Raw genomic sequence first — 21316 nt, forward strand, 5'->3', positions numbered from 1 at the left:
CCCGTATCGAATTACGACAGTAGGTATGTGTTTTGATTCGCAAAGGTCTCCGCGGTAATCCGACCTGACAGTTATCGTATTTCTTTGGTTCGTGTATAATTATATATATACACATACACTGTCTATTATTAAACTTAAATCGTTTTCCACGATACACTCAATATCCTATATCCGGACGTATTATAAAACGTTCAATAAAAGATTCGTTTTTTTTAGGGGAAAAATAGGCGTTTTGTTTTCAAAGACTTATACGATAACATTATCGAAGAGAACAAAATATTCAATACACGGTGGTTAAACATTAATTTAAGAAGTGCAACGAATTATTTGAAACCAGCCGCTTATATTTCTTATTTCTTTTGAAATAAGAAATTGGAAAAAAATGATCCATATAGTTTGTGTGATACAACGGGATATTAAATTGTTTGGGTTTCATTCAGTTATAATTGAAATTATTAATAAATTATTTTAATCGATAATGCTCGTCAGACTTCAAAAGAATTATTTTACTGTATACTACGTAGGTTTAATTGACAATTAACATATAACATCAAAGACTATTACTAATTTTATTTTAGCTAATAGCTTGTACTTGTAGTAAAAAGTTGAAGGCTGTTACATACACGCAACTATAACTAAATATACTCAAATAACATTACACCCGGTATAAACACATTGTTTTAATATTTCATTATGTTTATTTATTATTTAGATATTTTCTTTTCAATTTCACAATATAATAACTGATTATGGAAACTACCTATTGCTATAACGGTAGGTATTTCAATAATTTAACTTGTTAATTTGTCCTAATATTATTATATTCATTTTTAACAAAACCTAAACATACAATATTGTAATAAATATAACTAATACTTATAAGTACCATTTAAAAAGCATCTAATAATTACTGTATTATTTACTTATAAAATTAAAAATCAAAAGATAAAATGAGACACTTCTTTCTATTATCCCTGTACATAGTTATATAAATATTATTCTTCACCAAATAATAACATATTATATTTATTGTATAAAACAATATTTACAGATTGTATATATTTAATAAATAAAGGTCAACAAAAATTATTTATGTAATAAAATCAAAATTGAATTTATAACGCATAAACTAAATACCTCAGTCAAGACGTTGACACTATTTTCGCGTGTAATATATAGGTACAAAAATGTATATACGTTGTTGGAGTTATAAATTAATTAAAAATATACAAGTTTAAGTTATAAATTATATGCCTTTGCAGATTTGTACGTAAGCAAAAGTAGCAATAAAAAAAAAAAAAAAATACCTACGCTTTGTAATAGGTTTTTTTTTACTTTATGTGTACAACGGAATTTTGTATAACAATTTTATTTTTTTAAATAGCTGAGCTAGGCAGGTTCTTACATATTATATAGTATGGTTCAATGCAGTGCCGGAACGAACGCATAATGTAAAATTAACGAACATGTGAATAAATTGAATAAGCTTTAAACATGGAAATAGAATTCATCGTGGCTATTTCACCCTATTTATAAGGTGCCAAGGTGGCCGACCGTGAATACCTATTTGCATGTAAAAATAATTAATGTGGTTGGTGGGTTGTAGATGCGAAGGAGTAAAACTGAAATGAAAACACGCGTGTCAATGGTATAAAATAGTTTACTTTGTTGCTACGGATTCGATATTAATTAATAAGCGATTTAAAAATTATACATACTTTAATACTATTATGTAGGTTTAATATAATATTGATTATATTACTATGATAGGAAAACTGTTTTTTTTCAACATATAAAAATTTCTATCAAAATATGAAATTCAGTGTTTTATATTAAGTAATATATGTAACAAAAAATGTCACTTTGAAATATTGTTATGTAACATATTGTTATTATTTGTATACGTCATCCAAATCAAAACGATTCTGATGGAGGTATATCCTGTTTTATTATTTTGGATGGTTTCCAAATGTTTACATTTGTCATTGGGTAGAATTACAAATTGTAGTTTAATTTATACTAATCACAGAGTAATAATTTATAATATTATTAGTTAACCAACACAAACAATATTTAAAATAACAATAGGTAATAAACTAATATATTTAACCAAATTAAAACAACTGTACGATCTTTTATGGTTTGAATGAGTAAAGGCATATTCAATTTATTATTTTTATTGTATTAGTATTTGACCATCTAATTTAATTCATGTTTAGAGTACATAATAGATATGTCTATATGATTCTAATTGAGTTTAATATTTTATGAATGGTTAAAATTATTATCATCGAATATTTTAAAACTTATTTTATATAATATTTTATGAAAAATGAATTTGTTTTTTTTTTTGCTTTTTTTTTGATTATTTTAATTATTACTAAGAATTTTTAATTTTGACCTTCTAAAAATTCCTGTATAGCAGAAATCATTTTTTTTTTTTACTGGAAAAATGTCACCAGATTTAATAAAAAAATAAATCACAACAATATCACTGTTAAATCAATACATTCGTCTATACTCTCAAAATGTAAAATGTATAAGACATTATTTACAAATTACAGTAATACAGTGTAAATTTATTATTATTTTATTTGTTTGAATTTAGTTTAGTTAAACCAATGACTATACTTTTCAATTTGATGTATTATTTTTTAAATTAACATGGCATAACACGCAGTGATTATTTGTATCCATTATAATTTTTAGTTTTGGAGCTCTGTTGTGGGAGGATGTTTATTTGGAGATGTTTTATGACCACTAAGAAAATTGTACATGGATGTAGTAATTTAAATATTTGTGCACCATTAATAACAAACACTTTTCGGGTGTGAACGAGGGAGTTTGAGCCAGTAACACTCCCACTGAATAAAATCGTATAACCTTATAGTGTACCGAACGAAAAAAAAATCAGGACTATTAAATTACCGAAAGTTGATTACTGAAAAATGTATGTGATATTAACTTTCAAGACTAATTGTGTAATAAAAGTACAGTAATAATAATAATAATAATAATAAAAAAAATGTTTTAGAAAGAATCACAAAAATTTAATTCCCATTGATTAGGCACAGTCAAACAAAACTTTCGTGTACAACTTGGCTGTGAATCCATGTTTCATCCTAATTATTTTTATTTTTATACTAACTCATTCATAGTGATGTATTACCAAAAATAAAATGGAAGGGGATATTATATTTATACATATCAATTTAATGATAATTTGTTTGATATTCAATGATAAATCAACAATAGAAGAGTTTGAACTCTAAAAAATCTACAAGAATAAAACAACAAAAAAAAAAAAATAAATAAATAAATAATATTATTATTAATTTTTATTTTAACATATCGATTAAAAACTATTCTATTTTATTATTAGTTAACGTGAAGCTTAATTTATTTTAGGAAAAATTAAAATATAAATTAACTGTTGTGTGTTACAGTAGTTCTTTTAGAATTTCATGCTATGGTTGTTTTCAATGTACAAACTATAAATATTAAGTATTTTTGTTATACCTGTGCAATGTGCATAAAGATGAATATCAAATATACTAATAAATTATTTTTTTTATGTATAAATATTGAATAGTCAATAGAAACTACTTTGTCGATTGAGGTGACACAAATTAATTAACTGTATATTATATAGGTATAATTATATGGAGTATGCTTGTATATAATATAGTGCATGTATAGGTACTTAATATTATTGCATTTATCTAATTATTTAAATATACAATAAAAATAATGTAATATATTTCTTTGAATATTGGAATGGACATTATTGCAATATAAATAATATACATATTATTATGCTCACTAAATGTATTGCGCCAATTTACCTGCAAATAATATTTTAATTAATACTCCACATTTTGTCAAATTTCGTGGTATACAATTCGAACGAATCTTTATAAAATTTAATGAATTCATTGACTTTGTTTTAAGTATTTCGATTTATTTTCTTTTAAAAGCAAATTTACCCGTTCCATATCGCCGTTCTACCCACTGTACCTATACCCCATTCGAGCACTAATGCGAGACGACAAAATTACAAAACGACGGCGGCGGCAGCCACGCCCAACAATTAGCAACGTCACGTGTCTCCGTGCATTTCCAGGATTGCGTGTGACAGCCTCACACTATTTTTCTTCGCCTCTCGTTATAATCAGTAAATAACTGGTTCCAGACCACCCTAATTCGTTTTCGACGACAACGACGGCGACGGCGACCTGTTAGTGACAAACCCCGCGAAGGACTAATAATAATATTGAACGAGAACGAATAATTGTTAACTTTGCCGGGTATACGCCCACACTGTATTATTATGTTATAATATAGGTAGGTACACGTTATTATAATAATTATAATAGTACGTCAGCACCCAATAATCATGGTCTGTATATAATACGATTATTACAACTATTATTGCAGCATTTTGATATTTTGATCACTGAAACACTTAATTTAATTTATTTTGTATTTTGTATTTTTTTTTTTATCAATCATCATCGTTAAAAGTTGTTTACCATACATAATGGCATTAACGCGTTTATTAAATTTATGTGACAAATCGTTTAGGTTGTTCAGTGAACATTCTGTGTAAGGTAAAAATTATACTTTAAAATATTCGTACGATTTTGCGGGTTATGATAATATAACCATGCCAAATAATTGCCAATATAATGTATCTATACAAAGTGTAACAGAAATATTTAATAAATTTAATTAGTTAACTGCTTAATAGCTTTTGTTTAACTCACCTTATGTATACAGAGGTAATCATCAAATATGCCACCACACATAATTTAATAATAATTTTATTCAAATACCTACTATTTTTTGTAATTTTGAACTTTTTTTTTAATCAGAACCAACCTTTTCAGTGCAAATTGATAAATAGATGATTATTTTTTTTTTCAAAATATTGATGTATCGATATCAAAACATATAATATCTGAGTTATTAAATTAGCTGACTAAAGGTAATAGTCTTTAAAAATAGTTTTCAAAACTACAAAATAGATTTAATAATGAGTTCAGTATTTTTTATACTTCTGATAAATGATTCACTAAAAACAAATTTTCATTGAAAAAAAAGTGGTACTGTCATAGAAAATTCCATTAAATTATACAAACAATTTAAATATTTAAGAATATGGTATTTAAATATACTTTAAATTTTCTAGTATCCGAAATCAAATGAATTTTTTGTTAAATGAAAAATTAAGTTTAACAAGATAAATTAACCTGTAGGTATAATGGTTTATCAAAATTAAATAAATAAATTACAATGATATACTATTTATTATAAATTGATAGTCGGATAAAATGTATACAAACTCTAGTAAATAACATCATTCTTGCTTTAAAGGAAAAAATATAATTTTAGGTAACTATATAAAGTATTTTTTTCAATATTCTTAATGCTGTTATTGTGAATCATCGTTAGCAATTAATATGAAAACAAATGGCTTATGTGTGTATCATGTATGTTTATACTAAAATAAAATATACACGATAAAACTACATATAGGCAATGAATACATAAAACGTAAGAGAAACGAAAAAAGAAAGATATAAATGGTCATAATGATAACAACGGTTATCAACAAATGAAGGCGATGGAAGAACATATTTATACTATTTCCAAAGTTTGGATAAACCGATAAATGTACACAGTTGTCTTCGTTAATTTCGGTCATTAGCTCTGCCACCGTCGCCAGTATATAATAGCTTTATTATATACGTACACAATATAATATTAATGATAATAATAATAATAATAATATATAAAAGGGGGGCCGTTGTACACTAATAAACGACCCCGTCGTCGGTTAACCAATTTTGGTCAAATCGATATGTACGGCGGTCGGCGGCGCGTGGCGGGCCGACAATACAACAGTCGTGTCAAGGATGGAAATTCGATAGGACGGAAAATGTAAGTACGCGGGTGGCGGGTACGCCTAAAAAAACACTCCCCTCTCGTTCGTCCCGGTTAATAATAATAATGATAATAATTTTGTCTTAAAGTACGGCGCGTTCATAATGAATTTAATGAATAATAATAGTAATTATTATTATTATTATGATAGTCTATGCCCAGTAGTAAGCGCCGTCGCAGTCGACGTCCGACACACACACACACACACACACACCACACACCACACACCATTAACAAAAACATAATGAAATAATCGATAGACGGCATCCATCGCCGTCGTGATATATATATATATGTATATAATATATATATATGCAACACTTTTAGTGTACCTAAATATTTTAATGTTTATGTACATAAAAGTAGAGGCGACGACGACGATATTACAATATATAATCGAAAGTGAATGGACAAGGCGTGTCTGTGCAGAAATTGCCGTGTTCGGTTTTTACGCGCTTTTATATTATTAGTTGTGTTGTGGCAAAAATCCGACACCTTCACTATACCCATTATACTATACACCTACACATTAGACGTATATATAAATATATATTATATTATGCACGATATACCGCCGCCGAGAGCCGTACGCCAAGTGCTGAGGTATGTTACTGTTGCGGGTGCGCGCGCTATTATATCACACGTTTTGTACTCGTGGGGTGTATATACCTATATAATATTATATTATTATTACAATACGAGTTCGCCGCGATTCGGACAATGGTCGTCACACGGCCACTTAAAACGTCCGCTCGTAATCCGATTTATGTTCGCAACGCGATTATATTATTATTTTGATTGTTATCGCCGTCTCGATATTTCTGCGGCATTTTCGTTTTCGATAAAACGCCCTCTACTTATACATGGTATTATTATTATTATTATTATTATCATTATTATTGTCACTGTGAATGGCCACATCATATAGGTATATCGATCGACCTTTTTCAACGCGAGAAGCACGTGAAAGTATATGAATGTACGACGTGAATGTCGGTATATGTACCTACGTGGTATAATAATATGTGCATTATTATCATCGTATATACTGATACAGCAATAATAATACGACATTGTATTGGATGGATATAGGTACTTGGTCGTTTCGTACGTTTTTAATTGAAATGATAATTACCACGAAAATAAAAATTGTGCATAAAAACGTTGTACGATGAACGCACGGCTTTATGTATATACGTCCTATACATGTGTATACAAACGATCTGTAAGCAAACCGTATATATTACACTTCACCCACAAAACTGCACCTATATAGAACAAATAATGGCCCGAGAGCCGCGTAAATAATGTACGTGCATAATATGTGTATGTTTTTTAAGTGGCGTTATGTTAAAATAACAACGGCCGAATCTAAAATGGATTCCGACTAATTGGAACTCGAGATGGCTGTTTAAAAATGTAAATAGCAACAATAACAAAAAAAAAAAAAAACTTATATTCACGCGCAGTCACTACAAGTGTGAGTTCCCTGTACTCCGCTGTGTTGCACACTTAAATGGTATATATTATGTAGGTACGTTTGTCCTATTATAATAAAAATGTCTCAAATGCAAAATTACCTATTATGTAGGTATATGGAAAACTATTATGGGTACACTTTAATATTTTTAACTATTTTATACTCTATTTTAACATTTTAGAAGTTAGTGGCTGAATTTAATCATATCAACAAATATTGATTGGCGAGTAGTGACATAAATGATAAGTATCATTCATTTCATTTTTACTAAATTATATTATATCATACATTATTTTATATTTCGGGTAGATTAAGTAGATGTCTTGGAAGTTTTTTCGTAGCCAAAAAGCGAATTTCTTTTTAACGAATATCGTTACCAAAAACGCAATGAAGATAAATATTATTCAATACACATACTGAAGTTCACTGAAGGTTGGGTATTTTAAAAATATGTATTATACTAGGTAATAATCGTTTTGAGGACGCGAAAAAACGACTTATTCGAGGCTAATTTGCACGTTCGTTGCTCTCGAAAAACCAAATGAAGTTTGTCTTTTCCCCGTTTAATTAGCATTTTCGTATCAAGTACAATACAATATACGTACATAACACATTTTTGTGTCACACCCCGCGCTGTATTCCCGCCAGATTCCCTTTCATGTACGACCTTAATAATTAGTACGCTACACTGGTGGGTTTCTATGTATATATGTATAAACTACATATATATATCTAGACACATACACGCACACATATACACATACACGTACACAAACACGCGTACACACAGACGCGCATGTACGCGTAGTGGAGGTTTTTGAAGTGCAAAACAACACAACAACGGATTATTACTAGAGTGCCTGGGACCGATGACGTGGGGTTCGGTCGGGGTGGTGGTGTGTTTTAAAATAAAAGGCCAGACTTTTTGTGAAGCCTGGTTTATTCTGTCGAGGCGACGGCCAGGAAGAATCAATAATTTGCGGATGCAAAGTAGTCCCGGAAACCTCCCCCCCACAACCATCCCATCACAAAACCCACCTACCCCGAATACGCTTTCACACGTGTAATGTATATACATGTACAACGTGCTCGTGTATATAGTTATATTACACTTATAACTACACCCTTTTTTTCCATTTACCCCCTCCAATCCGCGCTCGTAAAGCAAAGCAAACACCTCGCCTGACACGTAATTAGGTCGACATGAATTCTACTTCCGCGTGTCCTCAGTCAAAAACCGTGATGACTCGACATCGATCAATTTGTAAAAATTGCTCAAAACACACGTACCTATAACTTACTATCGTTATTTATCTTATTTCTGATGAACAGTTCAATTAAAATAATAATATATGCATTAATAAAAATACTCAATGTTAAATAACCACCCTCCCAGGTACAGTATTTGTAAGGTAATGTTCATTAAACAGTCAGAATTCGTCAATAAGTGTTTTATAATTTTTGTCGAAAAACTCATCAATTTTGATAATTTTTCAGTAAAAGATTCGTGAAAATTAAGATACGATAATAATGTATGATTAATACTGTTTGTATATATGTTTGTTTTAGTATAAAAAATACCTATTTCCCCTCCCCCCAGTTTGAACCGTCAACGGATGGAACTATGTAGTTTCATATTACTCACTGGTATAATAAATAAATATACCTAGGTAGATATTATTTTATATAGATATATTTTATTTAAAATTTTTTAATTGAATTATTTTTTTATTAATTTTATAAGGCGTTAGTGAAATGGTCAGGTCATATGATTATTTTTCGCTAATTTAAAATTATAATTTTATATTTCATTAGGCTTTTAGATATTTTAATTGCTTAAGCGTTACGCTTTATTGTTAAAAGTATATAGATGAAATTAAATTGTATCCTACCTGCTGAGTAATAATTAAGGTTGTTCTGGAGTTAACAAAATTAATCAATTCGTTAGACAGAGCCCAGAGGTGCCGAGGATTAAGGAATTGAGTTGTGGGTGGGAGGGGGGACGACAAAGAAAATTACGCGCTCACAATAGCTCCCGGAGTGGCGAAAATAAGTTATATAATTAATGAAATTGTTGGAAGACGGCGGCGCTTTCCCCAGGCGACGTAATTACTTGTCAACGGCAAAACCACTGCGCTGAAACGTTCCTGAAACTCTTCACCCTATCTAGTGTGACTACTGGTATTAAAAGAAAAGAAATGCACGAAGGGTGAAAGAAAAACAAACGAAAATTAAGCCATTTTCTTGACGGGAAAAATTATTTTAATTGGGATCAAATTTATTCGAACCAATGATGGTGAAAATAAATAAATACACAAATAATAATGCTTTTATACTTTTCGACGATGTTATTTAATATGCGATAATCGTATATTATTTAATTTTTAATTTTTTTACATTAACGTAGCAGTTTATTCAACAGCCTATTATATTGTATAATAATAACATAGGTAGCTAAAATTAAATACCGTTTGACATCGTTTATTCTATTACGACTTTTTGTAGTCTTGTAACGTGTTTCGAGATACAAATTTAATGGACGAGAACAAAATAATTTTTTTTTTTAAATATTTCTTCGCTCACTGACGTGGAAATGTTTTCTTTAATTGCACGTTAAAACATATTTTAAAATGTAATTCATTCTAAAGCTATGGTGATGAGCTTGCATTTTTACGTATACAAAAAAGAGGAATGAATAGCGACCGAGATTTGATTGCGGTCTTGGCTACAAAAAAAAAAAAAAAACATTACTCAAGGGCGAGAATCCTTGTAATTAAATTACACCCGTTCGTGCAAATCGGAACTCCGATAATTAACACTGGGATTTAATTACGACTCGGGGGGGTAGAGTAAAAAGCCGACGAAATACCCCGTTTTTCGTGGTACAATATATTATTTTTGGCTTTATTAAAATCTTCTTAAAACTGCCATGTATACGTTCGAATACCCGAGATGTATACCTATATAAAAACGAGGTTTTTTTTGTCCACGTGTTATTCACCATTTCAGGTTAAGTCTCATTTAAACGCATGGTGTTATTCTGTATAATAATATGGTACCTATACACTCACTGAAAGCGTACATATTATTATGTTATATGATATATAATATATTGTATTTACGACGACGATGAATACAAGTTAGAACTTAAACTATAGTCACTAAAGTTTTTTTTATGATCCCCGTCGAAATTAATGGTTTAGTTGAGCAGAATATCGTAATATTCCTATCCCCGATAAAAGGCACCAAGCTCAAAAATAAATTGTTTATTATTCTTTGCGGTGTATACGAATACGATACACGGATACGTTATTTAATTCACACGCTTAGCAGTAGAGGCAATGGACTGTCTTTTAAGTTCTAACTAACGGTTGTGCTGTTTGAATTGACGACGAGATAAAAAAAATTATAACGTACGGGCATAAAAAATAAATCAAATAATAATAAAAATGTTTTGTTGTTTTAAAACATTCTTGTGAAGTATATATATTACATATTTTATATTTGTATAGGTATGATTATAGAATGCTGAATAATCGTTGGAGATTGTATAAAAAAAAATTGAGTCTATTCTTATACCATAGCTCGTCTTACAATATACCTACTACACATATTATTATAAACGGTTTTTTTAGGGTAAAAAACACCAATCACGACTTGAAGAATTTCTGACATCGACCCTTTTGACCTTTTCTTGCGCACATGACAAACATATTAATGATAATATTATGACGCATTTTCAACATATCTCTTATACTTGACCTGAAGTGTTATCAACTACATATTTTCAACTGTATATGCGTATAACTAATATAGACATTTATTTACCATTCATATGATACATTTTGGAATAGTAAAAACATCGTATATATATGAAGGGAAACACTGTGGTAAAATATTTATGTATAAAATGTTAATGTACTACCAAATTTTTTTTTTAAATATTATGTTTGCATTATTTATGAGGCAGTCAGTTAACGTTTCTAACATCATATTAGTATTATGTGTGTGTTGTTAAAATGTATCTAAATAGTAAATACGCTTGTTATTCAATAACGCCAATTATAAACATTAACTATAATAATAATATGGCGATATGTAAATTTGTCACTGTTCATTAGCTCCTGTTTACGGATATTCAGTTATACAATTTTGCAGCCGGCGCATGTAGATATATTATGCGTAATATTTGTTGAAACATTCACACAAATGCCGGACGATATAAAATTAAAACATAAATACTAATTTACTTAGGATAATTAGATAAGAAATAAGCGATCTAATTAAATATAAAAATGTTTTATATTACCACTATATAGATTTTATTGAGCTATTGTTGCTTTTATTTTTATTGATTGTTCCCTGCATTATTAATGTTATTTACTAGCAATTTTAATTGTTCTAGGTTCATTAATTACTGAATTCTTACAAATAAGTAGCAGATACTACAAATACAAATGAATAAGTTTCAGATGCAGTAAACTCGTGTACCTATGTTGTATATAATATGTAGCAACTACAATATTGTTAAAGAAAACTATTTATTCAAAGTTATAAACTTTAATTTTTAATTTGTTTAACAATTCATCAACTAAAATCTTCGTTGTAATAATAAAATACAATTAATATGATTGTACGATATATTACTATATTACTGTATTCTATAGGTACATTTAAAATGCAAATGCTTTGCTTTTTCTGTGTTTAAGAAGTACAATTACTTTTTCAGTGAAACAATGTTAAATGTAAATTAAGTTTTACATAATATGTTATTATGTTAATGAATAATTTGGATTCGAAAAAAAAATGTATAGGCGCATATTGGAATTTTCTATGATATTAATTTTGTTTATGCAACAACAAAGTTTGTGTAGATATACTAAAGTAAATATCAATTTATCATATATATTTATATAATAGATACTCGTATTATACAAAGATAGCAATAAAATTAGTTGATTTTTTTTTCAAAATTGTACAATCGTTTCATAACAATGATATAGAAATATGAAATGGAATAAAATTAAAACGAATGAATGTCATCATTCCATAATCATGTTCACTTTTGATTGACCAATCATCCAATAATCTATTGAATATAATATAGATTTTTGTCTAATAATGTTATGATTCCACTAATTAATGATTACATTAACTGCCTATATTATTAACTTTGTTCAAACAAACATTTTATACATCGATATAATTATTTTAATATATATTTGAGCTACTATAGTATATAGAAAATAACAACAAGAGTAGGTAATTTTAGAATGAATTAAGTACTTACACGTTTTAAATTTTATTATAATTATTAATTATTAATGTAAAGTAAGTTTTCAATGACGCAACATACTTTTTGTTCAATAACTCTTAAGTAAATACAGATTTAATATGTTACATAAAATATACGGTTGCAACATGAAATGCAGGTGAAATAATTTACAAACGTTTGTTGTGAAGTGTATTCACCCGACACAAGAGGTACTTAACATTGTTATTGTAATTAGAACATTTTTATTTGTATACATCTTAGGTTAGGTATACTGTTATTAAATTGAAAAAAATATTGTGTCAGTTGAAATAATATTCAAAGATTTTTAGCATTAAAATAGTAAAATTTTTACAAATACCGATAATCCAATTTATATGTAGATAGAGAGATTTTACACTATACATATTTATAATACATTCAAGTTAACTACATTTATTTATATATACGCTATAATAGTAGTAATTTACCTACCTATACAGCATAAATTTAATAATATTTGTACGTACCTACGTTGGTTTTGAAAATATGGGATCGGGTGTAAAAAAATGTGTGGTGTTTTGTTTTTAATTCCATGAGCAAGTATGCGTGTGTGCGTGTTTAATATGAAAAGGAATGGAATGAAGGAGCTAAAAAAAATCGTGTTAAACTCAATTGCGAAATTAGCTGTGGACGTGTTCGTTGTTTACACCAGGCAACTGGTCTTTAACAAATTAGGGGAAATATGTTTTTTCTACTTTTGTTTTTTGTTTTCTTGTTGTTTTTTTTTTTTTTTGTTTCACGTTTAAAAGAAATCTGAAATGCAATACGGGGTATGCGAGACAATAGACGTGTTCCAACACTTGCGTGATCTTGAACTGTCAGATTTTAAGCTATAGGTATTTATACACATGTGGCTGAGACGTGGAGAGTATTGAACGATCAAATCTAAAAATCTTAAATTTATACTAAACAAAAACTGCTATTTAATAAACGTGGCTAAAATTACTCGAGTTTGACGTAATTATGTAGAAATCATTACTTTGAATATTACCTATCTTTAAAAATAAAAATAATAATAATAATAAATGTTTTCATGTTTTGACGACTTACCAAATTTTATTTTTAAAGCAGTTATAAATATATTATAATATCTAATTTGTTAACAAAAATCAAAATTATATGTATTAACCCGACGATTTTAATCCCCTTTTTTTAGCTGTTCATATTTGATTAGTATAATTATACTCGTATGTTGGTACTACCTTTCTACAATATTATGGAGTAGGTATGGGTTTAATGTATTTGCACTATAAGCTGATCAAATTGCCAAAATTATTACATTATCATGTGAATGTAGATAATATTATGTGTAAAATTAATTTTAAAAACATTTTCGTGTAGGTACCCATTCTATATTATTTTTTTATCGTTATTATTTGAACTGTTTATAAAATTTGAAATCTCGACACCGGGCACTTATTACTCTATAATGTGTGGGCCGAAGGGAGTAACAATGGGGCTATGGATATAATAATGTGAAATATTTGCCTTGTTCCCGCTCGGTCTCTTATTTTTTTTTACAAACGTTTACTCTCTTTTCGCTGTATGCCATCAGAGCAGTATGCATATAAAATAATATAAGACAAGCAATACACCTTAAATAATGACTCGTTATATTAATACTCGTGCATTTTAATCAAGGAAAATTGTGTGTGTGTGATTTTGTGAATATATACATATTATATACATATACTGTAAAGTATATAAATATTAATTATTTAAACGTTTATATTAGAGTCAATTTGTTATACACTCAAACTTTATTATGTTACTATCTATTATTTTATTTAATTAAAAATAATTTAATTTTAATTTTTATATAGGTTTAGATACAATATGTACTTATATATTATTTTATTGCTTAAGTGAATACAAAAACATAACAAATTTAAAATAATGCTTGTTTGAGTTCTTTTTATGAAGGAAATATAGATTTATAGGTAATATAATATGTACTACACGCATATACCTTATGTCTATAGCTGAACTATAGAACTTATATACAACTATATATATATAATATTCATACAGTTTTACAAACTTCGTTTTTCAATGAAATTAAGATAGCGGTTTTTTATGTAGGTATAATTATTTTTATACAAGTCCCCGAGTGGTTTCCAAAATATATCTTACGAATTATTAACGATAAACTTATTTTAAGCTCGGTGTTGTTTTTATTTTATATTTTCGTTTGTTAGAGCCTAATCCGATTGAAATAGCTGAACTTATGGGTATTATATAAACGTATTTTGTATTGAGAAATAATTCTATTAGTTAAAAAAAAAACGATAAAATGGTTACAACCAGTATTTATATTGATTTGTGTCTGAAGATTGAATACATGTTATGAGATGCACGGATGTACCTACTTAAGAAAAATTTGTTATCCTATAAACGTTATTTTATTGAGTTCGCTCCATATTATACCCATAGTAAAGTGGGTTAATAGGTATTCGTATCTACAACATGAATACACAATAGGCAATAACTGACCAGTGACCGTACACGACCGCTGAAGCTCCATGTATAATTTATTAAACTATTTTGGTTTAATATAGTTGACGATTGTTTTATATTTTTAATTCTTCTAATAAAGACAAATTGACTTGTCTCAGTATAATAATATACCTACATATAATAGCACGATGTGTTAACAGCAATGGTCCATAAGCAATGACGGCGTGATAAAGCGCCTCTTGTTCACGGTACTTTTAAAGCCGAATTTATTATACACGTGTAATTATTGATGAAAAACATTTTTTATAGTTTATTTAGTAATACATAAGTATTTAAACAATTTTTATACGTGGACACAATTTAAATCTTTAATTTATATACCTACGTTGTAATTACTTGAACACTTTATTTATTGTGATAACTGCCACGTTATTGTCTCAAATAATTAGTACCTACGCGCTACTAGAACGAATAGGTTAGGTTATGGCAGTATGCAACACCAAACCGTTGACAATTAATACCATAGCTCTACGTATCTATTCCATCGTTGCATATCAAACGTTATAAGAGGTTCAACACATTCAATTATAATACCTAAAAGTAACTTAATCAATATTACACAATAGCCTACACTATTATATTGTCAACGTATAAAATTAAATCAATGCTATAAAAAATTATTTTACCTTATATTTAATTTTAACACTTTTAATAATTATATAATTATGCCACTTTGAAAATTAAACATTAGATTTTGAGATATATTAGTAAATATAATACATTTATTTGATTTTAATTTCATTTTGATCAACGAAAAAGTTTTTTTTTTTTAACAAAAAAAAAATGTTTCTATTTAAAATTTGCATTTATTCATTGTTCTGTTCAAGATGAAATATAATAAAATTAATGTGTAAGTACTGTGTACCTAGACTGCTGATTAATTTATGACTGTTAAAAAATATCAACTATACAATAATTATTAAAGTATCTAACCACTAGGTATATAAACATTAACAAAAATATTTAAAATTATATATTTATGTGTTTTAAAGTATAGTAAAAGGTATAAATAAATAATATATATTTAATTAAAAAAAAAAAATGTTTTAAATTAAAGATAATTCATTTTTAAAAAGGACATTTTTTTTTCATGTAGCTCGTTTGTGATTCCTTTAGAGTATAATATAGTAATAATGTTAAAGGTACGCTGTGAAAATGTGGACTTTTTTATTCAGATTCATACAAATAATATCATAGAAAAGTAATAAGATATTAATAACATTTTCTGTATACATACACATATTAATCGAGAAAAAATTATTAAAAAAAAATGTATAAATTTGTATAACAGTATTTTATCATAAATATTGAATAATTAAATGTTTGTTTAATCAGTGCCATATATTTTTCTAAGATTTAAAAGTAGGTAAGTACTTATTACTGTAAATAGTTCCTATACAAAAAATGTTTTGTGAAAGTGTATTTCGATTTTTAATTGTTGACAACAATTATGTGCTATTAAGAAAAGTATGTTTGGGAACCACTGATAGTACATATAGATAATAGGTTAAAATTTATTTGTCATTAGTCATGAATTTACATATACATAATTTAACATATAAATTTTTTATAATTTTTTTTTAAAATTATTCTATATTTGTATATGTTAGGTACTAGTTATTTTAAATAAAAGAAATAGTACAAATTTATATATTGTAATACGTTTATATATTTTCTTTTATATTATGTTAAGTTAGGTTTAATAAAATTAAATGTAATTTATACCACCTAGCCGATAATAGTTTTTGTGTTATACTTTAAATTAAATAATTTTCCTTCATAATAATATCTACTACACAAAATGATTTATGTATATAAGTGTGTGTGCAATTTTAAATGCATTATAATGTGTATTATATAAGATGAAGTACCTTTTTAATGCACTTAAAAATGTATATATTCTATACGTTTACATTATATTGTTTAAAAAATATACCTACTTATTAATTCAATAATTTAGTGAATATATTATTATTATGCATTAAACCAATCATTATTTTAATCAGAGATGGATTAAAATAACAAAACTTGTCAAGCATAATATGCTTAGATTATATTGTATATCCTTATATTATTCCTTATTATTTACAGGTGGTAAAAAATGCAACACAATATTTTTCACTCGCTAAAAAAATTCCAACTCATAAAATGTTTCTTAATTAAACGTTTAAACAGCTACAGCATTATAATTATGTTTGAATACGAATAATACCTAATCGTTTGTTATCTTATAATACCGATTAGATAATTTTAATCGATTGGATAGTATGCTTCAAGTGACTATAGCGTACTTTTCGTTTTTTTTTTTTAATTTCCTTGTTACGCATGAATTATTAAATTAAGTCAATTTACGGTTTATGACGAATTTACTTATTGGAGAATTGCATTTGGAAACATTTTGATTTCACATAAAAATTATATGCATGAAAAGGGTGCCCACCCCCACTTTAGTATAAATTCAATTTTGACCGATTGGTTGCTAGGTGGGAAAAATCGAGAAAGCCTTCCTACAAAATTGGTTGGTAATTCCAACTCGGAAGTACTTGGGATTTACTACAAGCTGCATTAAAGCCAGTAGAATGCTTTCGGCTGTAATACCAGGATTAAATTGACATAAACATAAATAACATTTTACTGAACCTCTAAAATTGATAAGGATTAATCTTGCGGTTAACCAAACTACATTTTAATAAAAATTGTGGTTTAATAATGAACATAGTATATTTAATATTACATTGTATTAACTATTAAGATGTACATGGAAGAAATTCAAATTATACCTATAAAGTAATATTAATTGTCTATCTTATATTTAGATTACACATAAAACTTATAGGTATATTTTATCTAATATATAATGGTAAAATATGTAGAGTTGATAGTCTTATGCATGCAATGATATTATAGTTATTTAGGAAATATATTTTATCTTTATTATTGGCATTTAAGAGTTTTTATAATTATTAGTTTGAAAATTAAATGCATAATAGCATACTGCATAATATTATGTTTTAATTAATCATTGAATAAATATTATTTTATTTGTACATTAGTAATGTTTTATTTTACTCATGTTCTCATTTCTATAGTTCTTATTTTTAACTATGGTTTATTATAAACGTATTTTAAGTTAAAATAAAAGAAGGTACTTCAGAATATTAATTTAAATTTAAATTTACTACATCATTATAACGATATTAAAATATTCTTATTAATAGCCGTTAAAAATTATATTATTATTCATGAATATTTTTTAAATTAATTAGTTAACCATAGTCCAATGAACAAAATTGTATTATAAACCTAACCGTAAATTAATACACATACTAATTTAAAATATTTTTATATATTTAATTAAATTATCATTCGTTTAATTGTATAATTAAGTATTTAATCATGTGTATAAGGCATTGAGGCGTCAATGCTTGGTTAATTTGAGTAATGATTATATACTTCTCAGTGGATATATATAAACGCATTTACATGTAATCAAAAATATATGACAGAATATTTTAATCTAATATATTCTACTTACTATGACTTTGCATAGTGGTTACAATAATATATATATATATTATTTATTTATTACAGTAATAGAATAATAATTAATACTCATCCCCAATGTTTGCATTTATTGTAAATCGAATCGTGTGTTTCATAAATAAACTAATTTTTAACCTCTGAAGTAATTTAATAGATATTTAAAACCTAATCAAACCTAAAACATATCTTATGAACTTACTCAATAGAGGTAATCAAATATTAAATTTATCATAATTTTATTTTATATTAATTGATAATTTATTGTCGACTATAATGTATAGTATACCTACCTCGTTTAAGAAATTGGTGAACAAAATGGAAAAAACGTATACATTCATTTTGGAATGTATTGATAGATGTCTAATAAGGTCGTAGATTTCCTCTAATATAGGCATAATAATATTGTTATTCAATTATTCGATCACCTCTGTAGTACATTATTTATAATAGAGCATGTGTATTATAATATAACCATACAATGACCTAACCTAACTTATCGGAAAATTGATGAATTATTTTTACTTCTATTCGGGAAATGATGATTAGAAATAACTTCCAAGCGCTTCACTTTATACATGCAATGATTAGCGATCAGTAATTTATCGTGAAACTTCTTAGCCTTAGGGTTGAAATATGAGGTGGAAGCTCCCTTAAGCACGAAAATCAAATTATTAAATAGTTATATCAGAAAGAGTCTAATATTAGAAGTCAATAATACGCTTTTATGTACAGATACATTGACACATTTATACGGCTAAAAATTGACTTTTGAGCTTTCTTCGAATTTTAACGTACCGAAGTGAAGGGCCTAACAATCGTCATTAAACAGCTAATCTCACGAGATTTGCCTACAATACCCTTTTGCGACGATAACCTGAGTTCAACACGATATAATCACGATACCCCCACGCAGGGGTACGTATAAGGGGTATGTAAATGACGTGTGGAGGTGGATATTATAATAATAATTTTCAGACGACTTACCGGCAGCGGCGGCGGCTGCGGCTGCGGCGGCGGCGGCCGAGTGGTTGGAGGTGAGCGAGAGCGGCGTTCCGCCGTTGTTGTTGGCGGCCGCGGCGGCGGTCATGCCCACGGCGGCGGCCAGCGAGTTCATGTTGTGCGGCAGGAACGCCGCGGCCACGGCGGCCTGGGCGTTGAAGTACGCGAACCGGCTGGCCACCATCTGGCTGTGGTGGCTGTGGTGGTGGTGGCCGTGGTGGTGGCCGTGATGGTGGCCGTGGTGGTGCATCCGGCCGGCGTCCCGGTCGGCGGCAAAGCACGACGACGGTCCGGCCGGTCCGGGCGCCGACGGCGGCGCCGGCGGTTGCGGGTACTGAGGCGTGACGGCCGACACGGCCGCCGCGGGGCTCCTGTTGCTGTCGGTCAAGCCCAACAGCTCTTGTATGGCGAACGGCGACCGCTGCGGCATCGTCTTGTCTTTGGCGGCCGCGCTCATCGCGCGCTGCACATCCGCGCCCGCTGCGGCCGTCGTGGTCGTCGTGGTCGTCGCCGTCGTAGGTCGTGTACGCGCGCGAACGATATATTGTCGCGCGGTTACGGGCGGACCGTATTTCACTGTCGCTATATTATATTATATTATATTATATTACTGTGTTAGCGCGCGCGCGGCAATATACGATAATATTATATAGGTATAACGATAAAAAATAATTTATAGGTGGCGGCCGTTAAAAATCACTTTATCATATTTTTTTATTTTTTAAATATTATGACTATAACGCGTGTGTGAGTGTGTGTGTATTTCGTCTCGGGATATCGTGCCCGGCACGTGCGCACCGGTAAACGTTTGCGGACGGTGTATCGCCGGTCGGACGAAAACTGCAGCGCGGCGGACGGCGTGCGCGCGATCGCGAGTACGTGTGTGTGTCTGTCTGTCCGTCAGTGTGCGCGTGTAAGTGTGTGCGCCGGCGAAACGCACCGCGTCCACAGGGATCCAGTGCCGGTGTGCGTGTCTCGTCGGCCGCGCGGTCGGACCGGCGGCGTCCCGGCGGCGGCAAAGCGGGCGTGTCCGCGGCCGTCCCGCTATTGGCCGGCCGGGCGTGCCCGAACGGAGCGCCGCAGCGATGGGGACCGCGCGCGCCGCACCGCACCGGCGGCCGCGTAACACCCACTTAGGATTTTTCCGAGGGGAGGGGGAAAAAAAAATACGGTACACGCGCCCGAATAATATACCCTTTTACTCGCTCCTCTTCCGCGCCGCCCGTTTTTATAAGTCTCCGTTCTTCTCTATTCTCGGCGCATTGGTGCGACGGTCTCTCTCCCCCCCCCCCCACCTACACTCCGTCCGAAGACGGCGCGCCGTCTTCTCGTCCTACCGCTCCTCCTGCCGCTTTTCGTCCTTTCTTCTCGATTTCCTTACCGCCGCCGCCGCCGCAGCCGCGGACTCGCGAGTCGCGCGGTACACGCACGCGTATGTGATCTATATTAGGTTATAATATATTCGTCATCGTAATATTATAATATATTATATACTGACCCGCAACAAAATAATAATA

General features: G+C 29.8%; 1 protein-coding gene across 2 annotated transcripts in view; it reads right to left on the reverse strand.

Moving 5' to 3' along the window:
* LOC114129807 (diencephalon/mesencephalon homeobox protein 1-like) overlaps positions 1-20842 on the reverse strand; it is an 86054-nt gene extending 65212 nt beyond the window's left edge. Inside the window, exon 1 of one of the 2 annotated variants that reach the window (XM_050199785.1) lies at positions 19785-20842. In XM_050199785.1, coding sequence (XP_050055742.1) covers positions 19785-20256 — 472 coding nt within the window. In that variant the 5' untranslated portion in view covers positions 20257-20842. The remainder of the gene's footprint in view (positions 1-19784) is intronic. The other variant, XM_050199784.1, reaches the window with a different exon arrangement.
* Between the last annotated feature and the right edge of the window lie 474 nt (positions 20843-21316).

Source organism: Aphis gossypii, chromosome 2, assembly GCF_020184175.1.
Source record: "Aphis gossypii isolate Hap1 chromosome 2, ASM2018417v2, whole genome shotgun sequence".
Lineage (NCBI taxonomy): Eukaryota > Metazoa > Arthropoda > Insecta > Hemiptera > Aphididae > Aphis > Aphis gossypii.